The 18375-nt window shown below is 39.0% G+C and overlaps 1 protein-coding gene across 4 annotated transcripts in view; it reads right to left on the bottom strand.

The window, feature by feature from the left end:
* TPD52 (tumor protein D52) overlaps positions 1 to 18375 on the bottom strand; it is a 230156-nt gene that overhangs the window by 153608 nt on the left and 58173 nt on the right. For 2 of the 4 annotated variants that reach the window (XM_063079375.1, XM_063079376.1), the window contains exon 1: positions 16038 to 16176. The exons of the other annotated variants lie outside the window; for them this stretch is intronic. In XM_063079375.1, coding sequence (XP_062935445.1) covers positions 16038 to 16176 — 139 coding nt within the window. Of the gene's footprint in view, positions 1 to 16037; positions 16177 to 18375 lie in introns of those variants that run through there. 4 annotated transcript variants of the gene reach the window in all.

An 18375-nucleotide genomic window follows, 5' to 3' on the forward strand; every position in this document is an offset into this window, starting at 1 on the left:
TTCGAGTATTCAGTTAGGCTACCAAGGAAAAGAAATGTCTCAGAAAAGGGACTATGAGGTTGTCCACAGTTGGCTTAAGGACCCTCCAAGATGACACTGAGATTGAATTCAGCATCTAAGAGAGTTGGTAATTACAAGTCCTGCTTTTTCCACATTAGCCTATAGAGGGCAGCAAATCATCAACATTAAAATTTAAAGGTACAGTTTGTTTTAAGATAATCAATTGGGCAAAAAATTAGAAAATAAAGGACGCGAAGATAAAACAGAATGCTCAAAACCAAAATAACCAGCAAAACATGATAGTCATGCCTTAGGGAAATTATTAACCATGGTTGCCACTACTGAGTACATTCTATTTTTACCCAAATCTGAGCTAAGTGGTTCAAATATATTGTTATTATTTACATGCAACACTTCTGTGAGGTGGCAATCACTCTCCCCATTTACCAATGAGGAAACTGAAGCTTACTTGCCCACGGGGACACACCTGAATATGTGGTAGAGTTAGGATTCTGAACCCAGACAGTCTGATTTGAAAGCAGATGCTTCAAATCATTGATCTGGACACAAAGACAAAGGAAGAGGGCTGACCCCCGACTTGGCAGGTATCTAGAGGCAATAATAAATAAGACTCAGTAAAAGTAAAAGAATCCGGCAAACTAGATCAACAGCAGTCTGCTTCATTTCCAACTGTACAGTTTCCTCAACCCTGGGAATCCAAATTTTCCCTATTATGTTTTTCTAGATATTATCCTGTTTTCTACATGTTCGGTACTAGCATAGTATTTAATATGGAGGTAGAGTCTAGCTTTTAGAAGAAAAGATATTAATTTTTCATTCACAATATGAAGGGTGGGAAACAGGAATATTTTTAAGGCATAGATTACTTAAAATTGAATAACCCCAAAACTTATTTGTTCATTAATTTTAATGTTCTTCCTCAGAATTTGATGGAAAGGTGTTTTTAAAAGAAGGGGGGAGAAAATAGGACTAATATTTATTAAGGTCTAATATACCAGTCACTATGAGAGGAGATTTACATGTTATCTCATAAAAACAAAAACAAAATCCTTACAACCAACACCCAATGAGGAGTAGCATTTATTTCCACTAGGAAAATGAAGTCCTCTGAGATTACACAATTTGACCAGAGTCACAGAAGTGAGATTAAAATTTGGGTCTTTCTAACTCTAAACGCTTGCTCCTTCCTTCACATACACACTTTTTCTTTTTTTTTGTCTTTTTGTGTGTGTGTGTGTGTGACCGGCCACACCGCGCTCAGCCAGTGAGCGCACCAGTCATCCCTATATAGGATCCGAACCCGCGGCAGGACCGCACTCTCCGGAGTGCACAACGGGGTCGGCCCACATATACACACTTTTTCTTAAAGAAATTCGGTACCAATGAGCAGAGCAGGGCAAGGAAACAGGGCCAAGTCTTTTTCCACAAGGACTTTTTACTTCCCTGAGTGTATGGGAATTTGTGGGGATCCCTAGATTGAAAGTCACAGACAGTATTATTGAATCAAAGTGACTGAAAGTTGGTGATAATTCATTTCATCGGGTTATTGAGATTTTAGCCACTGCCTTCATTCTTCTTCGTCTAGTTGTGCAAACAGATCATCAGCCTGTTTTCAATTCCACCTATGGGATTCTCCCTGAAGAGTTTTAAGCAGGGAGTGACATATCTAGACTTGCTTTTGAATAGACTTCCCAGCACTAGGGTGGAGGGTGGCCTGGACTGTGGAGGACTGAAGCCCACACATGGGGTGACTGCTGGATGCCCAGACAAGGGTCCCACTATCTGGGGAATGTGGACGGAGACCATGCCCATCCATCTTAAGATGCATTTCTACATTTCACATCTTTGAATTTGAGATGCATTGCACAGTCACTGTTGCATAGTTGTTTATCACCTGCAAACATGCTTCAAAATTTGCAAAATGGTAGCTTAGAAAATCCCATATCAGTTACAGACTTCTCTTTTAAGAAAGGCTGCATCATACTGATGGGGCTCCCTCATGGCAGGCCTGCTTCACCCACTACCTGAGAAGCAGCAGGCCAGTCACTCTCTGCAGCCCTATCTAGTGACCATGCCCACTGCCCAAGAAGTAACTGGCTGGGTGGTCCCTTCAACTCCATGTTGAGGCCTCACACACTGCCTGAGAAATAGCTGGCTGGACCCCCTATCAACAGGCCTGCTCCACAGCCTTGCCCAGTGCCTGAGAAGAGGCTGGCAGGACCCCCTCTCTGCAGCCCCACATAGAGGCTTCACCCACTGTCCAAGAGGTGGCTGCCAGGGACCCCTTTCTGCAGCCCCACCTAGTGGCTTCATACTTTACACAATCAAAACCGAAAGACACATTTGCAGGTGAAAGTCGTTCCCCACACAAGCCCTCTATAATATTCAAAGAGGTGACTGTTCCACTAGATGCACAGATAACACAGGGAAACAAGAAACATGAAAAAAACAAGGAAACATGACATCACCAAAGAAACACAATAATGCTGTAATAACTGATCCCAAAAACCAAAAAATCAGAAATTGCTGACTTGCTGGAAAAGGAATTCAAATTAATAATCTTGAGGAAACTCACAGAGATACAAGAGAATACAGACAAACAATTCAATGAAATCAGAAAAACAATTCATGATCTGAACAAGAAACTGAACAAAAAGATAGATATCATTAAAAAAATCAAACAGAAAACTTGGAATTGAAGGATACACTGAATGAAATAAACACATCTGAGAGTATCAACAACAAACCAGATCATACAGAAGAAAGAATTCCTGATCTTCAAGACAACTGTTTTGAAATAATCCAAGAAGACAAAAAAAAAAAAAAAGAAAGAAAAATTTTTTTAATGAACAAAGCCTACAAGATTCAAATTATGGGCATTCCAGAAGGAGAGAAAACAAAAAAGATATTAAGAATTTTTTTAATGAAATAATAGCCAAAAACTTCCCTAGTCTTAGAAAAGATACAAATGTCCAAATCTAAGCTCAAAGATCCCCAAATAAATTCAACCCAAAGCCCTTTCTAAGACACATTGTAGCCAAACTGTCAAAATTTAAAGACAAACTGAATTCCAAAAACAGCAAGAGAAAAGCAACAAGTCACTTATAAGGAAATCCCTATTAGACTAACAGATTTCTCAGCAGAAACTTTACAGGCCAGGAAAGAATGAGATGATATATTAAAAATACTGAAAGAAAAAAACTGGCAGCCAAGAATATTATACCAAGCAAAGCTGTCCTTCAGAAATGAAGGAGAAATAAAGTCTTCCTCAGAAAAGAAAAATTTTAAGAATTCATCACCACAAATATGTTGTTGATGGGGGGGGAGGGGAAAAGGAGGAATTGATGAAGGGACATGAAAATCAACTACATTGTATATCAATAAGTTAAAATTTAAAAAAATAAATAGTACCAGAAAAAAAATATATATAAAAACTAAAGAATTCATCACCACCAGACCAGCCTTACAAGAAGTGCTTAGGCAAGTCCTACACACTTGGAAGAGAAAGAATGAAAACAACCACCATGAAAACATCTGAAAATAGAAAATTTACTGGTAGAGTAGATACATATATTAGAAAGAGAAAGGCATCTAACCTTATCAATGTAGAAAACCACCAAACCACAAGGATAAACAATAAGAGGGGAAGAAAGGAACAAAAGGATACACAAAACAATCAGAAAACAACCAACAAAATCACAGGATTAAGACCTTACATATCTAAAATCACCTTAATTGTAAATGGATTAAATGACTCAATTAAAGAAAATGACTGGCTAAATGGATTTTAAAAATATGACCCGTCTATATGATGCCTACAAGAAACACACCTTACCTACAAAGAAACACATAGACTGAAAATGAAAAGATATTCCACATAAATGGAAAGCAAAAGTGAGCAGGAGTAGCTATCCCTATATCAGATAAAGCAGACTTTAAATCAAAATCTTTACTAAGAGAGAAGGAAGGGCATTACATTATGATAAAAGGATTAGGCTGGCCAGTTAGCTCAGGTGGTTAGAGTGCAACCTTAACACCAAGGTAATGGGTTCGGATCCCCATACCAGCCAGCCACCAAAAAAAAAAAAAGAGAGAGAGAGAGATAAAGGGACAAATACAGCGAGAAGATATAACTATTATAAATATATACGCACCGGGCACCAGAGCAACCAGATATATAAAGCAAATATTATCAGATCTAAAGGAAGAGATAGATGGCAACACAATAGTAGTTGGGGACTTTAACAACCCACTCTCAGAATTGGACAGATCATCAAGACAGAAAATCAACAAAGAAATATAGGATTAAAATGGCTCCATAGACCAGATGGACATAGACATTTACAGAACATTTCATCCAATAACTGCAAAATACACAATCTTCTCATCAGCACATGGAACGTTCTCCAGGACTGACCACATCTAGGCCATAGAACTAGTCTCAAAGATTCAAAAAAATCAAAATTATACCAAGTATCTTTTCTGACCATAATGGAATAAAACTAGAAATCCAAAACAAGAAGAAATTTGAAACTACACAAATACATGGAAATTAACATGCTGCTGTAAGACCAATGGGTCAAAGAAAAGATTAAGAAGGAAACAAAAAAATTTGTTGAAACAAATGAGGACAGAAACAAAACATACCAAAACCTACTGTAGTACCCAAGGTAGTATTAAGAGGAAAGTTTATAGCAATAAATGTTTACATACAAAACAGAAAGATTTCAAATAAACAGCCTAACAATGCACCTCAAGGAAATTGAAAAGCAAGAACAAACCAAACCCAAAATAAGTAGAAAAAAAGAAATAATAAAAATCGGAGCAGAAATAAATGAAACTGAGACTAAAAATACAACACAATCAATTAAATGAAAAGTTGGTTTTTTGAAAACGTAAACAAAATTGACAAACTATTAGCCAGACTAAGAAAAAAGAGAAAAGACCCAAATAAAATCACCAGTGCAAAAGACATTACAACCGATAACAAAATACAAAAGATCATTAGAGACTATTATAAACGATGTGCAAACAAATATGAAAACCTTGAAGAAATGGATTAATTCCCGGACACGTATGACCTACCAAGACTGAATCAAGAAGAAATAGAAAACCTAAATAGACCAGTAACAAGTAACAAGATCAAATAAGTAACAAAAAGTCTCCCAACAAAGAAAAGCTCAGGACCAGATGGCTTTACTGCTGAATTCTATCAAATTTTTAAAGGAGAACTAATACCAATACTTCTTAAACTATTTCAGAAAAATGAATTGGATGGAATTATTCCAAATTCATATTATGAGGCCATTATTACCCTGATACCAAAACTAGGCAAGGACACAACAATAAAAGAAATCTACAGGACAATATCCCTCATGAACATAGATGCAAAAATTCTCTATAAAACACTAGCAAACCAAATCCAACAGCACATCAAAAAAACTGCATACCATAATCAAGAGGGATTTATCCCAGGGATGCAATGATGGTTCAACATATGCAAATCAATAAACATAATACCTCATATAAACAGAATGAAAGAATAAGACCATATAATCATCTTGATAGATGGAGAAAAAGCATTTGATAAAATTCAATATCCATTCATGATAAAGACTCTCAACAAATTAGGTTTAGAAGGAAAGTATCTTAATACAATAAAGCCTGTACATGACAAACCTACACCTAACATCATACTGAATGGGGAAAAGCTGCAAGTGTTTCCCTAAAAAGGGGAACAAGACAAGGATGCCCATTCTCACCCCTTTTATTCAACACAGTACAGGAAGTCCTAGCCACAGCAATTAGACAAGAGATAGGAATAAAGGGAATACAAATTGTAAAGAAAGAAGTCAAATTGTCCTTGTTTGCACATGACATGATTTTTACAAAGAAACCTAAAGACCACCAAAAAACTCCTAGACCTGATAAACAAATTCAGTAAAGATGCAAGATACAAACTCAACATACAAAAATCAGTAGCACTTCTATACAGTAACAACAAACCTGCAGGAGGAGAAATCATGAAAGCTATCCCATTTACAATAGCAAAAAAAACCAAAAAACCCAAAAACAAACAAACAAACAAAACCTAGGAATAAATTTAACCAAAGAGATGGAAGATCTATACAATAAAAACTATGAAACATAAAGAAATTAAAGAAGACACAGTTCACGGATTGGAAGAATCAGTATCATCAAAATGGCCATACTGTACAAAGTGATCTACAAACTCAACCCAACCCCCATCAAACTAATGACATACTTCACGGAAATAGAAAAAAAAAAATTCTAAAATATATATGGAACAACAAGAGACCTCAAATAGCCAAAGCAATCCTGAGCAAAAAGAACAAAGTGGGGAGAGGGGAGGTATCACACTACTTGACTTCAAAATATACTACAAAGCTATACTAATCAAACAGCATGGTACTGGCACAAAAACTGACACATAGACCAATGGAACAGAATAGAGAATTCAGAAATAAATCCATGTACCTACAGCCAACTGGTTTTTGACAAAAAAAACCAAAAACACACATTGAGGACAGGACAGTCCTTTTAATAAATGGTACTTGGAAAACTGAAGACTCATCTGAAGAAGAATGAAATTAGACCTGTATCTCTCACCATATAACAAAATCAACTGAAAATGGATTAAAGACTTAAATGTAAGACCTGAAACTATAAAACTTCTAGAAGAAAACACAGGGAAAACACTTCAGGACATAAGATTGGGAAAATATTTTATGAATAAGACTTCTACAGCATAGGCAACAAAAGCAAAAATAAACAAATGGGATTATATCAGACTAAAACGTTTCTGCACAGCAAAGGACCCACCAACAGAGCAAAAATACAACCTGCAGAATGGGAGAAAATATTTGCAAACTCTTCATCCAACAAGGGATTAATATCCAAAATACACAAAGAACTCAACTCAATAGTTAAAAAAAATCTGATTAAAAAACAGGCAAATGTACTGAATAGACTCAAAAGAAGTCTGTAATTTCTCAAAAGAAGACAAGTGGCAAAAAAATATGTGAAAAAATGTTCAACATCACTAATCATCAGAGAAATGTAAATCAAAACCACAATGAGATATCATTTTACCCCAGTTTGAATGGCTATTACCAAAAAGACAGAAGATAAATGCTGACAAAGATGTAGAGAAAAGAGAACTCTTACACATTTTTCGTGGGAATGTAAATTAGCACATACAGCCATTGTGAAAAACAGTATGGAGATGTCTCGAAAAACTACAGACAGAACTGCCATAAAATCCATCAATCCCAATACTGGGTATATATTCAAAGAAATGGATATCAACATGTCAAAGGGAGAGAGGAAGAGTAGGGGGAAGGGAAAGAGACATAAGGAGACCACGGTCAATGGACAGAAAATTATACAGATAGGAAGAATAAGATCTAGATAGCAATACAGGGAGACTATAGCCAACAACAAACCACTGTATAACTACTGCTAGTGAAGAGGATATTGAATGTTCCCAACACAAAGAAATGACAATTGTTGGAGGTGACAGATATGCAAAATACCCTGATATGATCCCTGTTCACTGCATAAATGTACCCAAATATCATATTGTACTCCATAAATATATACGACTATCATGGGTTAAGAAAAAATTAATTTAAAAAAAAAATTCAGAGACAGAAGTAGATCAGAGGTTACCAGAAACAGGGGGAAGGGACAATAGAAGTTACTGCTTAATGGGAACAGAGCTTATGTTTAGGATGAAAAAAAATTTTGTAAATAGATAGAAGTAGTGGTTACACAGCCTGTGAATGTAATTAATTCCATGCAACTGTATGCTTAAAAATGCTTAAAATGGAAATTCTTATGTTATATAGGTTTTCCCACAATAAAAAAAAGAAAGAAAAAAGGAAGGCTGCATCACAGATATTTTGTGAGAGGAAAATAAGTAAATAGAAGTGACATAGATCATTCCTAGTTGAAAAGCAATTCAAATAAGTTAGACAATCAATGTGAAGGTGTTTTAGTAAAACTTTAACTTATTTTACTTTTAAAAATATGCACAACCCCATAGCAACCAGCTGCCCCCCCCCCAAAAAAAAGAATAATAAAAATATGCAAAGGAGTGTTATGGTCAACATACATGTCTGAATAAATCTAAAAGAACTTCAATAAGCATAAAATTAAAAAATTTAAGTGACAATACACCATTGCTTTTTATTTTTACTGGAAGCATTTTTTCCTTTTAATGAAATACATCTTATGATCTGTGGTGTCTTGGATTTGATGAAATACGATACTTCAGACTTCAGAGAACTTGTGAGTAATGTGAGAAGATAAAGTTCTGGAGCTTTGAGCTTCAGTGGAAAAGTGTGTGAGCACGTGCATGGGAGGAGGGGAAGGCAGGCCAGCCAGAGAGAAAGAGGAGGAAAGAGTTCAGTTCTACACTACCAAGTCCTCCTGGCACTTCCTTCTCTTTTCTTTTCAGAACTCACAGTGCCTAGAACGTTGATAAATATTTTATTTGAACTGATTCATTGATTAAAGATCTAGTCAAAGTAAGCCTCTCTCTTCCTATGCATAACTACCTATTCACCACGTACTTTTGCAAATTTCAGCTGAAGAAAGAAGCAAAAGCTTTTTTATACAACTTTAGAACCTACAATTAAACCATGATTAAGAGTTTGGTGGGGACCGCTCTGCTCCTCTGCTTGGCAGCTCTGGGTGCAGCCCTGGTCCCCCACCTTGGAGCACCCACCAGAACAGTCCTCTCTTCCCACGTGTTTTTCATCTTTAGCCTGCACTCCAATTAAGACCGATTACTTCCCTTCAAGATCATAAACCAAAACTTTTTAGCCATTCTCATACAATTTTAGATTTGAAAAGAATTTTGGTTTGTATAATTCAAGCACATCATTGTATAAAGATGAGGAAACTGGGGGCAGAGATTTTTAAGAGTGGAAAAAGACAAGCATGAGCTTTGAAATTAGATGGTGTTTGGGTTGAACTGAGTCCCCTTGAAAGATACATTCAACTTCCTAACTCCCTGTATTTGTGAATATGTCTTTATTTGGAAACAGGGTCTTTGCAGATGTAATCAAGTTAAGATGAGGTCATACTGGATCAGGCACTCATCCAGTACAGAGGGTCCTCAATTTAGGATGATGTTTCAATTTACTTTTTCTCCACTTTACAATGTAACCCTATCATAAATCAAGGAGCATCTGGATTTAAGATGTTTCGACTTAGGATTCTGCAACTTCACAATGGGCTTATTGGAGTATTAAATGCATTACCAACTTACGATCGACGTATAATGGGTTTACTGGGATGTAACCCCACAGTAAGTCAGGGAACATCTACTTGGTGTTATAAGAAGGTATGCTGAACAGAGACCCATAAAGGAGAAGATCACGTGAAAACACAGAGCACACAGAGATACAAGAAGAACGCCTGTGATGGCAGACACAGAGATTGGAGTCCTGCAGCTACAAGCGAGGAATGCCAAGAATTGCTGGCAGCCACCAGAAGCCCGGAAGAGTCAAGGAAGGACTTCCCTACAGGTTTCAGAGGGAGGGGAGCCCAGCTGACACCCTGATTTCAGACTTCCAGCCTCCAGAACTGTAAGGCAACAAATTTCTGTTGTTTTAAGCCTCCCAGTTTGTGGCACTTTGTTACGGCAGCACTAGGAAACTAAAACGGATGGAAAGGAATATAAAAAACTGATTCAGCCATTTACTAGCTTGGTAACCTTTAGCCAAATGTTTACCCTCAAAGAGCCCCAAGTCCTTTATCTGTAAAAAGTGGGCACATACAAGGATTTGTGGTTTCTCCACTTCCTGTGCCCTCCAGCTCAGCCTGGCTGTTTCCTCTCTCCTCTTCTCTTCCATGAGGCTGACTCACTTCCTGTCACTTTTCAACCCCCTACAACTCTGCATCTGCCCTTCCCACCTCCCTTCAACTAAGGCCAGTTCTGTCACTTCATTTGGCATCCCCAGAACATCACTCCTCTGATACCACCCACCAGCCCTCTCTGGGACTTTTCTTCCTATCTCTCTGAGTGTTGTTCCATCTCATGCTCCCGGACCTGACCTGCCTCAGTTCAGGCTCTCACTTTCTTGTTAGATTCTTGCCCCTAATCTCTTTGATGTTTTCATCCCCTCCAATCCATTCACCATCCTGCCACCATCATGAGCTTTCTAGAGCTTGTCTCTGACTAGGGCACTCCCTTGCCTTAAATCCTTCCATGGCTTCCCACCTCCTAGCAAAGCTCCTTGCTCCGAACAACCTGGACCCCATCTACTCCATCACCTGCTATTGCCCTCACCCCCAATGCTCCAGGAAGACATGCTTTTGTGTTTAAGGAATATATTAGCTCAAAAAAATTTTTTTAATGAACCTCTCATACTTTTTAAATATTTTTATTGTGGTGAAATACATATATCTCAAAATGTGCCATTTTAACCATTTTTAGGTGTCCAATCCATTGGCCCTAATTATATTCAAAATGTTGTGCAAACATCTCCACTATCTCTTTCTAAAACATGCTCTCTTTTATGTGTCTTTGCACATATTATTTTCTCTGCCCCTAAAATGCTCCCTATTTCCAAGTCCCATTCATTTCAATAGGTCAGTTTTAAGTGTCTCCAACTCTTGCAAGATTACCCTGGACCTCATGACCCCAGCTGGGAAACATGCTGTGGCTCTGGGTATAACAATCTATGCGCAATATCTACTGTACTAGAACACAGCCTATGGCTGGGCAATACCTGGCCTTCGTGTTCCAATCCTGTATCTTTCTCCCCAGCAGTCTCTGAAGGACTGTGTCCGGCACATAGCAGATGCTCGGCAACTTCAATAAGTGAATTACAGGAAAGCAGGCAGTTGAATTAAGGGAAAGAAAAGAACCCAGTCTGGCTTCATGGTCTACCTTATACCTTGAGCTCTTTATTGTACATATTGCATTTATATGTCATGGCTTTTACCTACAAAGGTTTTTCTCTTTGAAAGACATAAAATGTCATCTTTCTAAAGAAATAAACTTCTGTCTCATACATAATCTACCCCAAAGATTATTATTTGGAGCATGGTATAGAGAAAGTGTGTACAAGTACACCATGTTTATGCAGGTGGGGCGCAAACAGTTTTACAGAAGAAAGAATATATAATGTCAGCTGCCCCTGCCCAAAATTCAACCAGGAGGGAATATGCCAGAAAATGAGTTTAAGATATCTGTTATTTAGTCTGAATGGTAACACTGTCTACTCAAGAAAGAATTTGTTAAAGTATAATCGAGCCCTAGAAGCTTCTCTGGAAAATAAAACTACATATACCTCCCTCACACAGTCTTCAAAGAGGGTTTAAGACCACAGCAGGAATAAGAAACCTCAGTCTCTAAGATTGTTTTATTTAAGCACAAACAAGAGGAAATATGCAGCCCCTTTTTTTAACCTAGGGACATAAAAAGAGATATAACATGTAGTTTAAAGTCTCTTTAGTGGTAATATCCAAAGAGGTCACAAGATAAAGATATTTTTCCCCTTACAAGTCTGTGCTTGGGGCTCCCGCTCTCTATGCCTTGTTCTTCATTTCTGGATGTAACAAAATCCCAGGACAGTTGGAGAATATTCAGAGGTCCCCACACCAAGGTGGTTTCTCTTCAGGAGACTCGAAAGACAAAGCAACCAGTGAAGACTGGGCTTCTCAACCACAGCAAGACAGACATTCTGAGCTGCATAATTCTTCTGTCGGGGGTTGGAGGAGAGCCTGTTCTGGGAAACATCCAAGCTTTACCCACTAGATGTTAGTAGCAGCCTCGCATCCACACCCCAGTGATAACCAGACACCGAATGCCCACAGGGGGACAAAAGTGCCCCAGATTGAGAACCCCTGACTTAAGGCAAGAGAGCGTCTGAAAGGACAAACAGCTGATACCTGCTGTCAGACACTGATGACCTTCAGACAAAAGGATGCAGTGACAAGGCCCATGGGAACTTGAGATGCTTCCGGCTGTAATTTTCCCACATGCGCCCATGGGGAGAAGAGTCAAACCTTACAGGAAGTGTGTCAAGGAAGCAGGGAACAAAAAAGCTAAGGAAACATGATCCGCTCCATTTGGAGGAAGACCCAGGAAACTCAAGAGCTAATTGGGCAACGTCAGGGTTAAGAGGGCAGGACACAGAGGAGGAGGGGAGGGGGTCACACTAAGGCCAAAAAGGGAAAGGAGGGATTGGGAGCCAGACCAGGAGCTGAGTGCTCCTGGGACTCAGCTATGAAAGCAGGGCCCTGCACAGTGGTCAATGTCCCACCCGAGAAGAAGGGTCACCTCCCAAACTCACTTCACAGAAAGGGCGGAGAAGGAAGAAAAGATTGCCAAAGTAGAACACACTAGTATCTTTAAATTCTTTACTTGCTCCTTCCAGATATTTCTAAACTGGTCCTTAAATCTTTTTCATCGTTAAAAAAAAAAAAAAGAGGGGAAAAAAAATCAATTACTACAGGGTCATCTCCTCTCTCCACCTTTCCACCCCCTAAAAATCAAGAGTAAAGCTAGTAATTGGTACGCTCCACAAAAGAGAGACAAAGGTCAGCCATGGGGAAATTTGGGGAACCCCAGAGAGGAAGTCTCTTCCTTCCTTAAAATCTCCTCTCTAGGAATATGGATATTTTACATCTCTTCAATTCTGCTCTGATTTTTATTGTGTAAACCATTGATATGTTCACTGTTTAAGACCTTTGCAATCATGAAAAACTTTTAAGAAGTGATGATTACTTCCCTAAAGGAAGTGGTAATGACACATAGAGAAATCAAAACAATGAAAAGACCAACTATGAGCTAAGGAATTTCAGTTTGCTTTTTCAGTCTTTTTAGAGGTTCAAAATGACAGTACTAAACTAAATGTCAGATTTTTTAACTGCTGAAATCACCAGAAATAACCAAAGGTGCTATAAGAAATAACCAAAGGGCTGCATCTTCTCGTATATTACAAAATTCTTCAGAGGAAGAAAGATTCTACATATCTAACATTTGGGAAATTATCCTTATAGGTATTCACAGAAGGGAAGAGAAAATGTGACAAAGGACAGCAGCTGCGAGACCACTGGTGCTGGCCAGCAACTGCAAAGACAAAATGGAATGTTCAGGTCCAAGTGGCACATAAATAATCAACAAACAACCCCCACGGTATAAAACCCTTGACCAAGAAAGAAGTTCTGCCTTGAATGATTAACCTGTTCTATAACATCCACTACCAGAGTGAGATGTTGTTGTCCCAAACCACTGGCTTGAGAATTGAGATACGAGTGCTAGTCACAGCTTAGGATAACTAAACTTTGTGATTTGGGAACATCACACATTCTTCCAGCCTCAGTGTTTTCATCTGTAGAATCAACTGGTGTATGAACTAGAACTTAGCAGTTTCTTTCTTTTTTTCTTTCATTCATTCATTCATTCAGTCAGTAAATAAATACTGTTTTTGCTGAGCCATAAACGTCAAGCACTATTCTAGGTGATTCTGGAAACGGCAGTGAACAAAAAAGACGGACTAATTATTCCCTAATGGAGCTTATATTCCAGATTCTGAAACTTATTATAATCAGCGTTTTCAAACTACAGGTTGTGAAATCCACTTAGCAGTACCAGATGAGCATTTCAAAAAGAAGAAATGGAATAGAATAGTATAAAATGTGAGAGCATATAACACATGGTAAGGATAAGTTCTGTTTCATAAAATTTTGCTTCAGTTATCAATAGGTATTTGTATTTATGAGAATTGTGGGTCAACAGGTATAAGGCATTTCTGAGTGTGGGGTGGTCATGCCAAAAGAGTTTAAAAGTCCCCGACAAAAGACCTCTTTTTGTTCCAGCCACTGGCTTTCATCCTAGCCTTCATTCACTCCGATGGCTTCCTTACATCCTGCCCATAGATTAAATTTCATTACTTTCTCATTTGCCCCATGATGATATTTTAGATAAACAAAGTACATATTTATTTCAGATCAGTGTTCCCAACTTTCTGAGTAGAACGCCTTTTTACGTCAGTCCTTTTGGTCTGCACTACTTGTCTGCTAATTCAGCAAATGCATAGAGGCCGAAAGCCACATGAACATTTAAATGGATTCATAATGCACTGGTGCTAAGAGCTTCCACAAAGAAATACAAAGGGTACAAACACACAAAAGACATATTATTCATTCCATCTACACACCATGCTTGTGGCTGAAACAGGTTCACAGGCTTCTTATGCCCCGAGGGGTCCCTGGCACCAAGACTGGTAATCCCTGTTCTAGGTCTCCACTTTTATTTGTCTATTTTAGAACCACTGTGTTCTTACCAGATGACTATTTATGGTGGTTTTTGCTTGTTTTAATGCTCACTCCCTGTCCTTTCTTTCAATCAATGCAAACTATTAAATTTGAGCACGCGTAGGTACATGAGTTTGTTTTTAATTGTTGTTCATTTGCTCGTTTACCATTTTTTTTAATCCCCTGACTCCAGACTCCTTCAGACAGCTATCAGGAATTGTGAAGATAATTTTTCAAAGCATGCCTTGAGGCATACCCAACCCTACAACTGCCTTTGCTTTGACAGAAAACATCCAAAGGCAGCCATGACTGTACCTGGGAAAGTGAAAGAAAGTGAAACAGAAAAGTAGAAGAGAACGAAGAGAGGCAACATAAATCTTCCTGGGAATGTCAAACCCTAGTATACTCACTGCCAAGGTCTACCTGAGATCACACAACTGCAGCCCTGGCTTCTCAAAGGTTTTTATGGTCCCTTGTCACTTAGGCTTTACTCTATTCTCAAGCTCCAACCTCCCCACTGGGTGTGCTGCTCTTACACATAAGGTATTATATCTTACTATATTATACATAAATTAGAATGGATAATTTCATTCTTTCAGGGGCTGGGCAAAGGGGCAGCCCAGTCCCTTTTACCCACTGAGGTCCAAGGTGAGCCACATAGACGAGGGAAGGTCAGCACAGAAGGAAGCTTCCAGGCAATCTGACGCCCCCAACAGACAGCCAGCTGTTGCCCATCAGCCCCCAAGAGACCAGCTCTACCTCCTGTTATCTTCAACACTGTTCCCTTCCTGGAAATCCAAACTGCACCCCCAAAGGTGGCTATCAAGAGCAACCAAGTGCTAGAGGAAAGTTGCTTTAGCATCTCTTTGTTGTCAGCAAATATACAAACCTAAATACTTATAACTAGGTGTGTCATGCTGTTGTGTTTTTTTTTGTTTTTACCATTTTTTCCCTAAATTACTCATTCTTTAAGCTTAAAAAGAACAAAATGTGACCTATTCTTCATTAACAAAGGAAAAGTTAACTTCTGGGAAAATGTGGTTGCTTCTCCAGCAAGTTACATAGGAGGTCACTTAGCCATCGCCCAGCACTGGCTGCCTCGGGCTCTGTGCTGCCTTGTGCTGATAAACTAACATCCTCCCCGAGAGCAGCTCCTGGCTCCAGGACAATCTCAGGCTCCTGGCCTCCAGAACAATCTCATGCTGGTACTTGTGAAAGAATAACTGCTTCCAGAGGTACAGAAATTTCAAGTTTTCTTTTAAAAAATCTCTTGCCTAAGTATTTCTTTAAGTTGCTGTCAGTATTCCATAACAAAATCTGGAACATTCATTAGCAATACCTTTAATTTAGTCAAGGTCTCAGATGCTTAACCCTCACTTTACCAAACAAAAATCAGGAGAGTCTTCATAAATTACATAGGCAACTAGAAGCCCAGGCCTTCAGATTCCTCCTTTTTTGTTATTTAACAGCTCAACGAACTCAAAGTGATCAGAAGAACTCTAATGATCATAAAAATAGTACTAACTTTAAAATCTAACTTCCCAGTATACATTACTTGTATTTAATGAGCCATCTCTCTACTTTAAATCTAGAACAGTTTCAACCAGTTACAACACAGCAACACCCTGAAACGTCATTAACAGTTTTAAAGCCAGGCAAACCCACGTTATGTCTAGGTTTGATTACAGCAAAGTTAATTTTACGAAATTACTAGTTACCAAATTTCTGAAGAGTAGGTGATCCAGGTGGCGATGAATTTCCAGTAGGAGACAAGTAGAGATAGCTTTTGTTCACTCCCGTATCAAAATCAAACGGGGACTGGTAGTCCTCATATAAGTCCATCTCTCTACCATCCATTCCAGACAAACGCAGGACGCATGGCTTTCTAGCCACCTGATGTTACTCAGCTGAGCACCACTTGGGTCATATTCCCTTCACACAATGCCACCTCCCTGAAGAAATCAAGCCCAGGGTTTAGTGGCCCTGGCTTCCAGGCTCAGGTGCAGCATTTCCTTCTGGGAGCCTTCACGCCCTCATGACAAGCAGACCTATTTAATAGATGACTTATCCCGAGCAACCTTAGGAGGGGCACTGTTCACCACCTGTCGTTAATTTCAGTCAACAGTGAACAACCAGGCGGGGGAGCAGAGCTTTCTTCGGTAAACAAAGGAGGGTCAGGTTCTGCAGTATAGCTCAGATGTACAAACAGTTCAAGCAGACCTCAGACACTGGCACAATTACAACCAGAAACTACAATTTATTTTTCTAAACAGCTGACCACAACTGCACCAGGGCAGACTTAATCTTCTAGGACAAGGAAGGATTACCAGTCAGTAATCTCCGGCAAATGCCATCTGGGCGATACTTTTTTTCCAGCCTGGATTACAGGAGAATTCTGAAAGCCACGCTTCCTGGTTTAGCAATCAGCTTTCTAACCATAACTGAGTACAAACATAAAGTTATATTACCATTATTACTTTATCTAAAGTACAGTCTGGCTGAATGTCACAAAAATTTCAATCTGACTTCTTTCTTTTTCTTTTTTGAAAAAATAGTGTTTCAGTTACATGCACCGAAAAGAGAAGACTCAACTTGGAAGGTAAAGTCTCCAGGTATTCCTGCACCTTCCTTGTTGGACTAAGTACACGGCTCTGCAGACGCTGCAATAAACCTGTGGGCAAACCGCCCTGCAGAGTGACTAGGCCACAGTTAGCTTGTAAATAAGATTTCTAAGTTTATCAAATTCATTTCCTTTGAGACAAGTCTCTTAGCAGAACATTGCTATGCTAACTATGGCCTTTGCTCAAGCGATGGCAATTGCAGCCCCTGCTGGATCTAATACGAAGTACTGAGGTAAAAATAAACACGACCTGCACCCCCTTAGGTGGGCAATGGTCTGTCACTGCAAAACAAAGAAAGGCAGTATGATACCTTTTCAAATCTACCTGCTAATATGAAGCCTAATATATTTTAAACATTTAAATTAGTGTGTATCTAAGTGTGTAAAATATATATGCACCAAGATAGTCTATATCCATCTCAACTCATGAGTGATTTTTTAATTTTCCTTTTTGTTAGTCTCATGTACTCTATTTATGGGAAGTCTTTATCTTACTTCTGTTTTTTTAAAAGTCTACTTTTAACAAAAAAATCTACCTGGATTTTTCTCCTAAAAGGTACCAAAATTTGGAAAACTATAAATGTTGTTCACTCTATATTTAGAAATAAAATAAATGGTTTGTTTTTTATTATATGAAAGAATGAACCGTCTGGTGTCTTGAAATCCACGGTGTCTCTCACTGTGACAGGACAGGCATCAGAGTTATATCCCTGGACTAGAGTGTGGGTCATGGGGTACCTGGCCCTTTCCTGTCTCTCTGCATTAGGTCACCGAACACTGGCAGGAAACGCATTTCTCCCTGACTTTACTTGTTCTCCCTCTTAGCATCACAGGTATTTGAAGGGAATAACACTGACAAAGATACAGTGTAAGCCACAGCCACCTCCACACTTCTCACCCTCTCTCAACCCCATGTCCTTGACCCTTGGCATTGACACCCATGCTACACCCTCCACCTGAAATGCCACTTTTTCTCTGCTTGCCAAAGTCATTCATCTTTCCAGACTCAGACAGAAATGCCACCTCTTCTCAGAAGCTCTCCCAGATTCTGTTCCCTGTCCTCCCCGAGCAGCTGCACACAGAATGTGAAGTGCCCCCAGCCCATCTGTGCCTCTCCAGTCCCCCCACCAGGGCAGGCGCTGCGTTCTCTACTGGAGCAGCTGCCCTGAAGATTCGGCTCATAATCAATGTGGAGGGAAAACCAAATGGCTTATGTAGACATTACATGCCTTATTCATAAATGTAAGAATTTACAATTTAAGAAACCATCTACCATTTTTACTCCACTGGCTTAGGTACACTTTTAGGACTATGATGTAACATCCTGGCTCTTTGAACTGTTTACATTTCCAGTCAGATGCCTCTCAGTCAAGACATTGTAGCCTGTGAGGAAAGTGAAAACAGAGAACCAGAGGTGGGGAAAGCATGGAATGGGC

Source organism: Cynocephalus volans, chromosome 15 (genome assembly GCF_027409185.1).
Source record: "Cynocephalus volans isolate mCynVol1 chromosome 15, mCynVol1.pri, whole genome shotgun sequence".
Taxonomy (NCBI): Eukaryota; Metazoa; Chordata; class Mammalia; order Dermoptera; family Cynocephalidae; genus Cynocephalus; species Cynocephalus volans.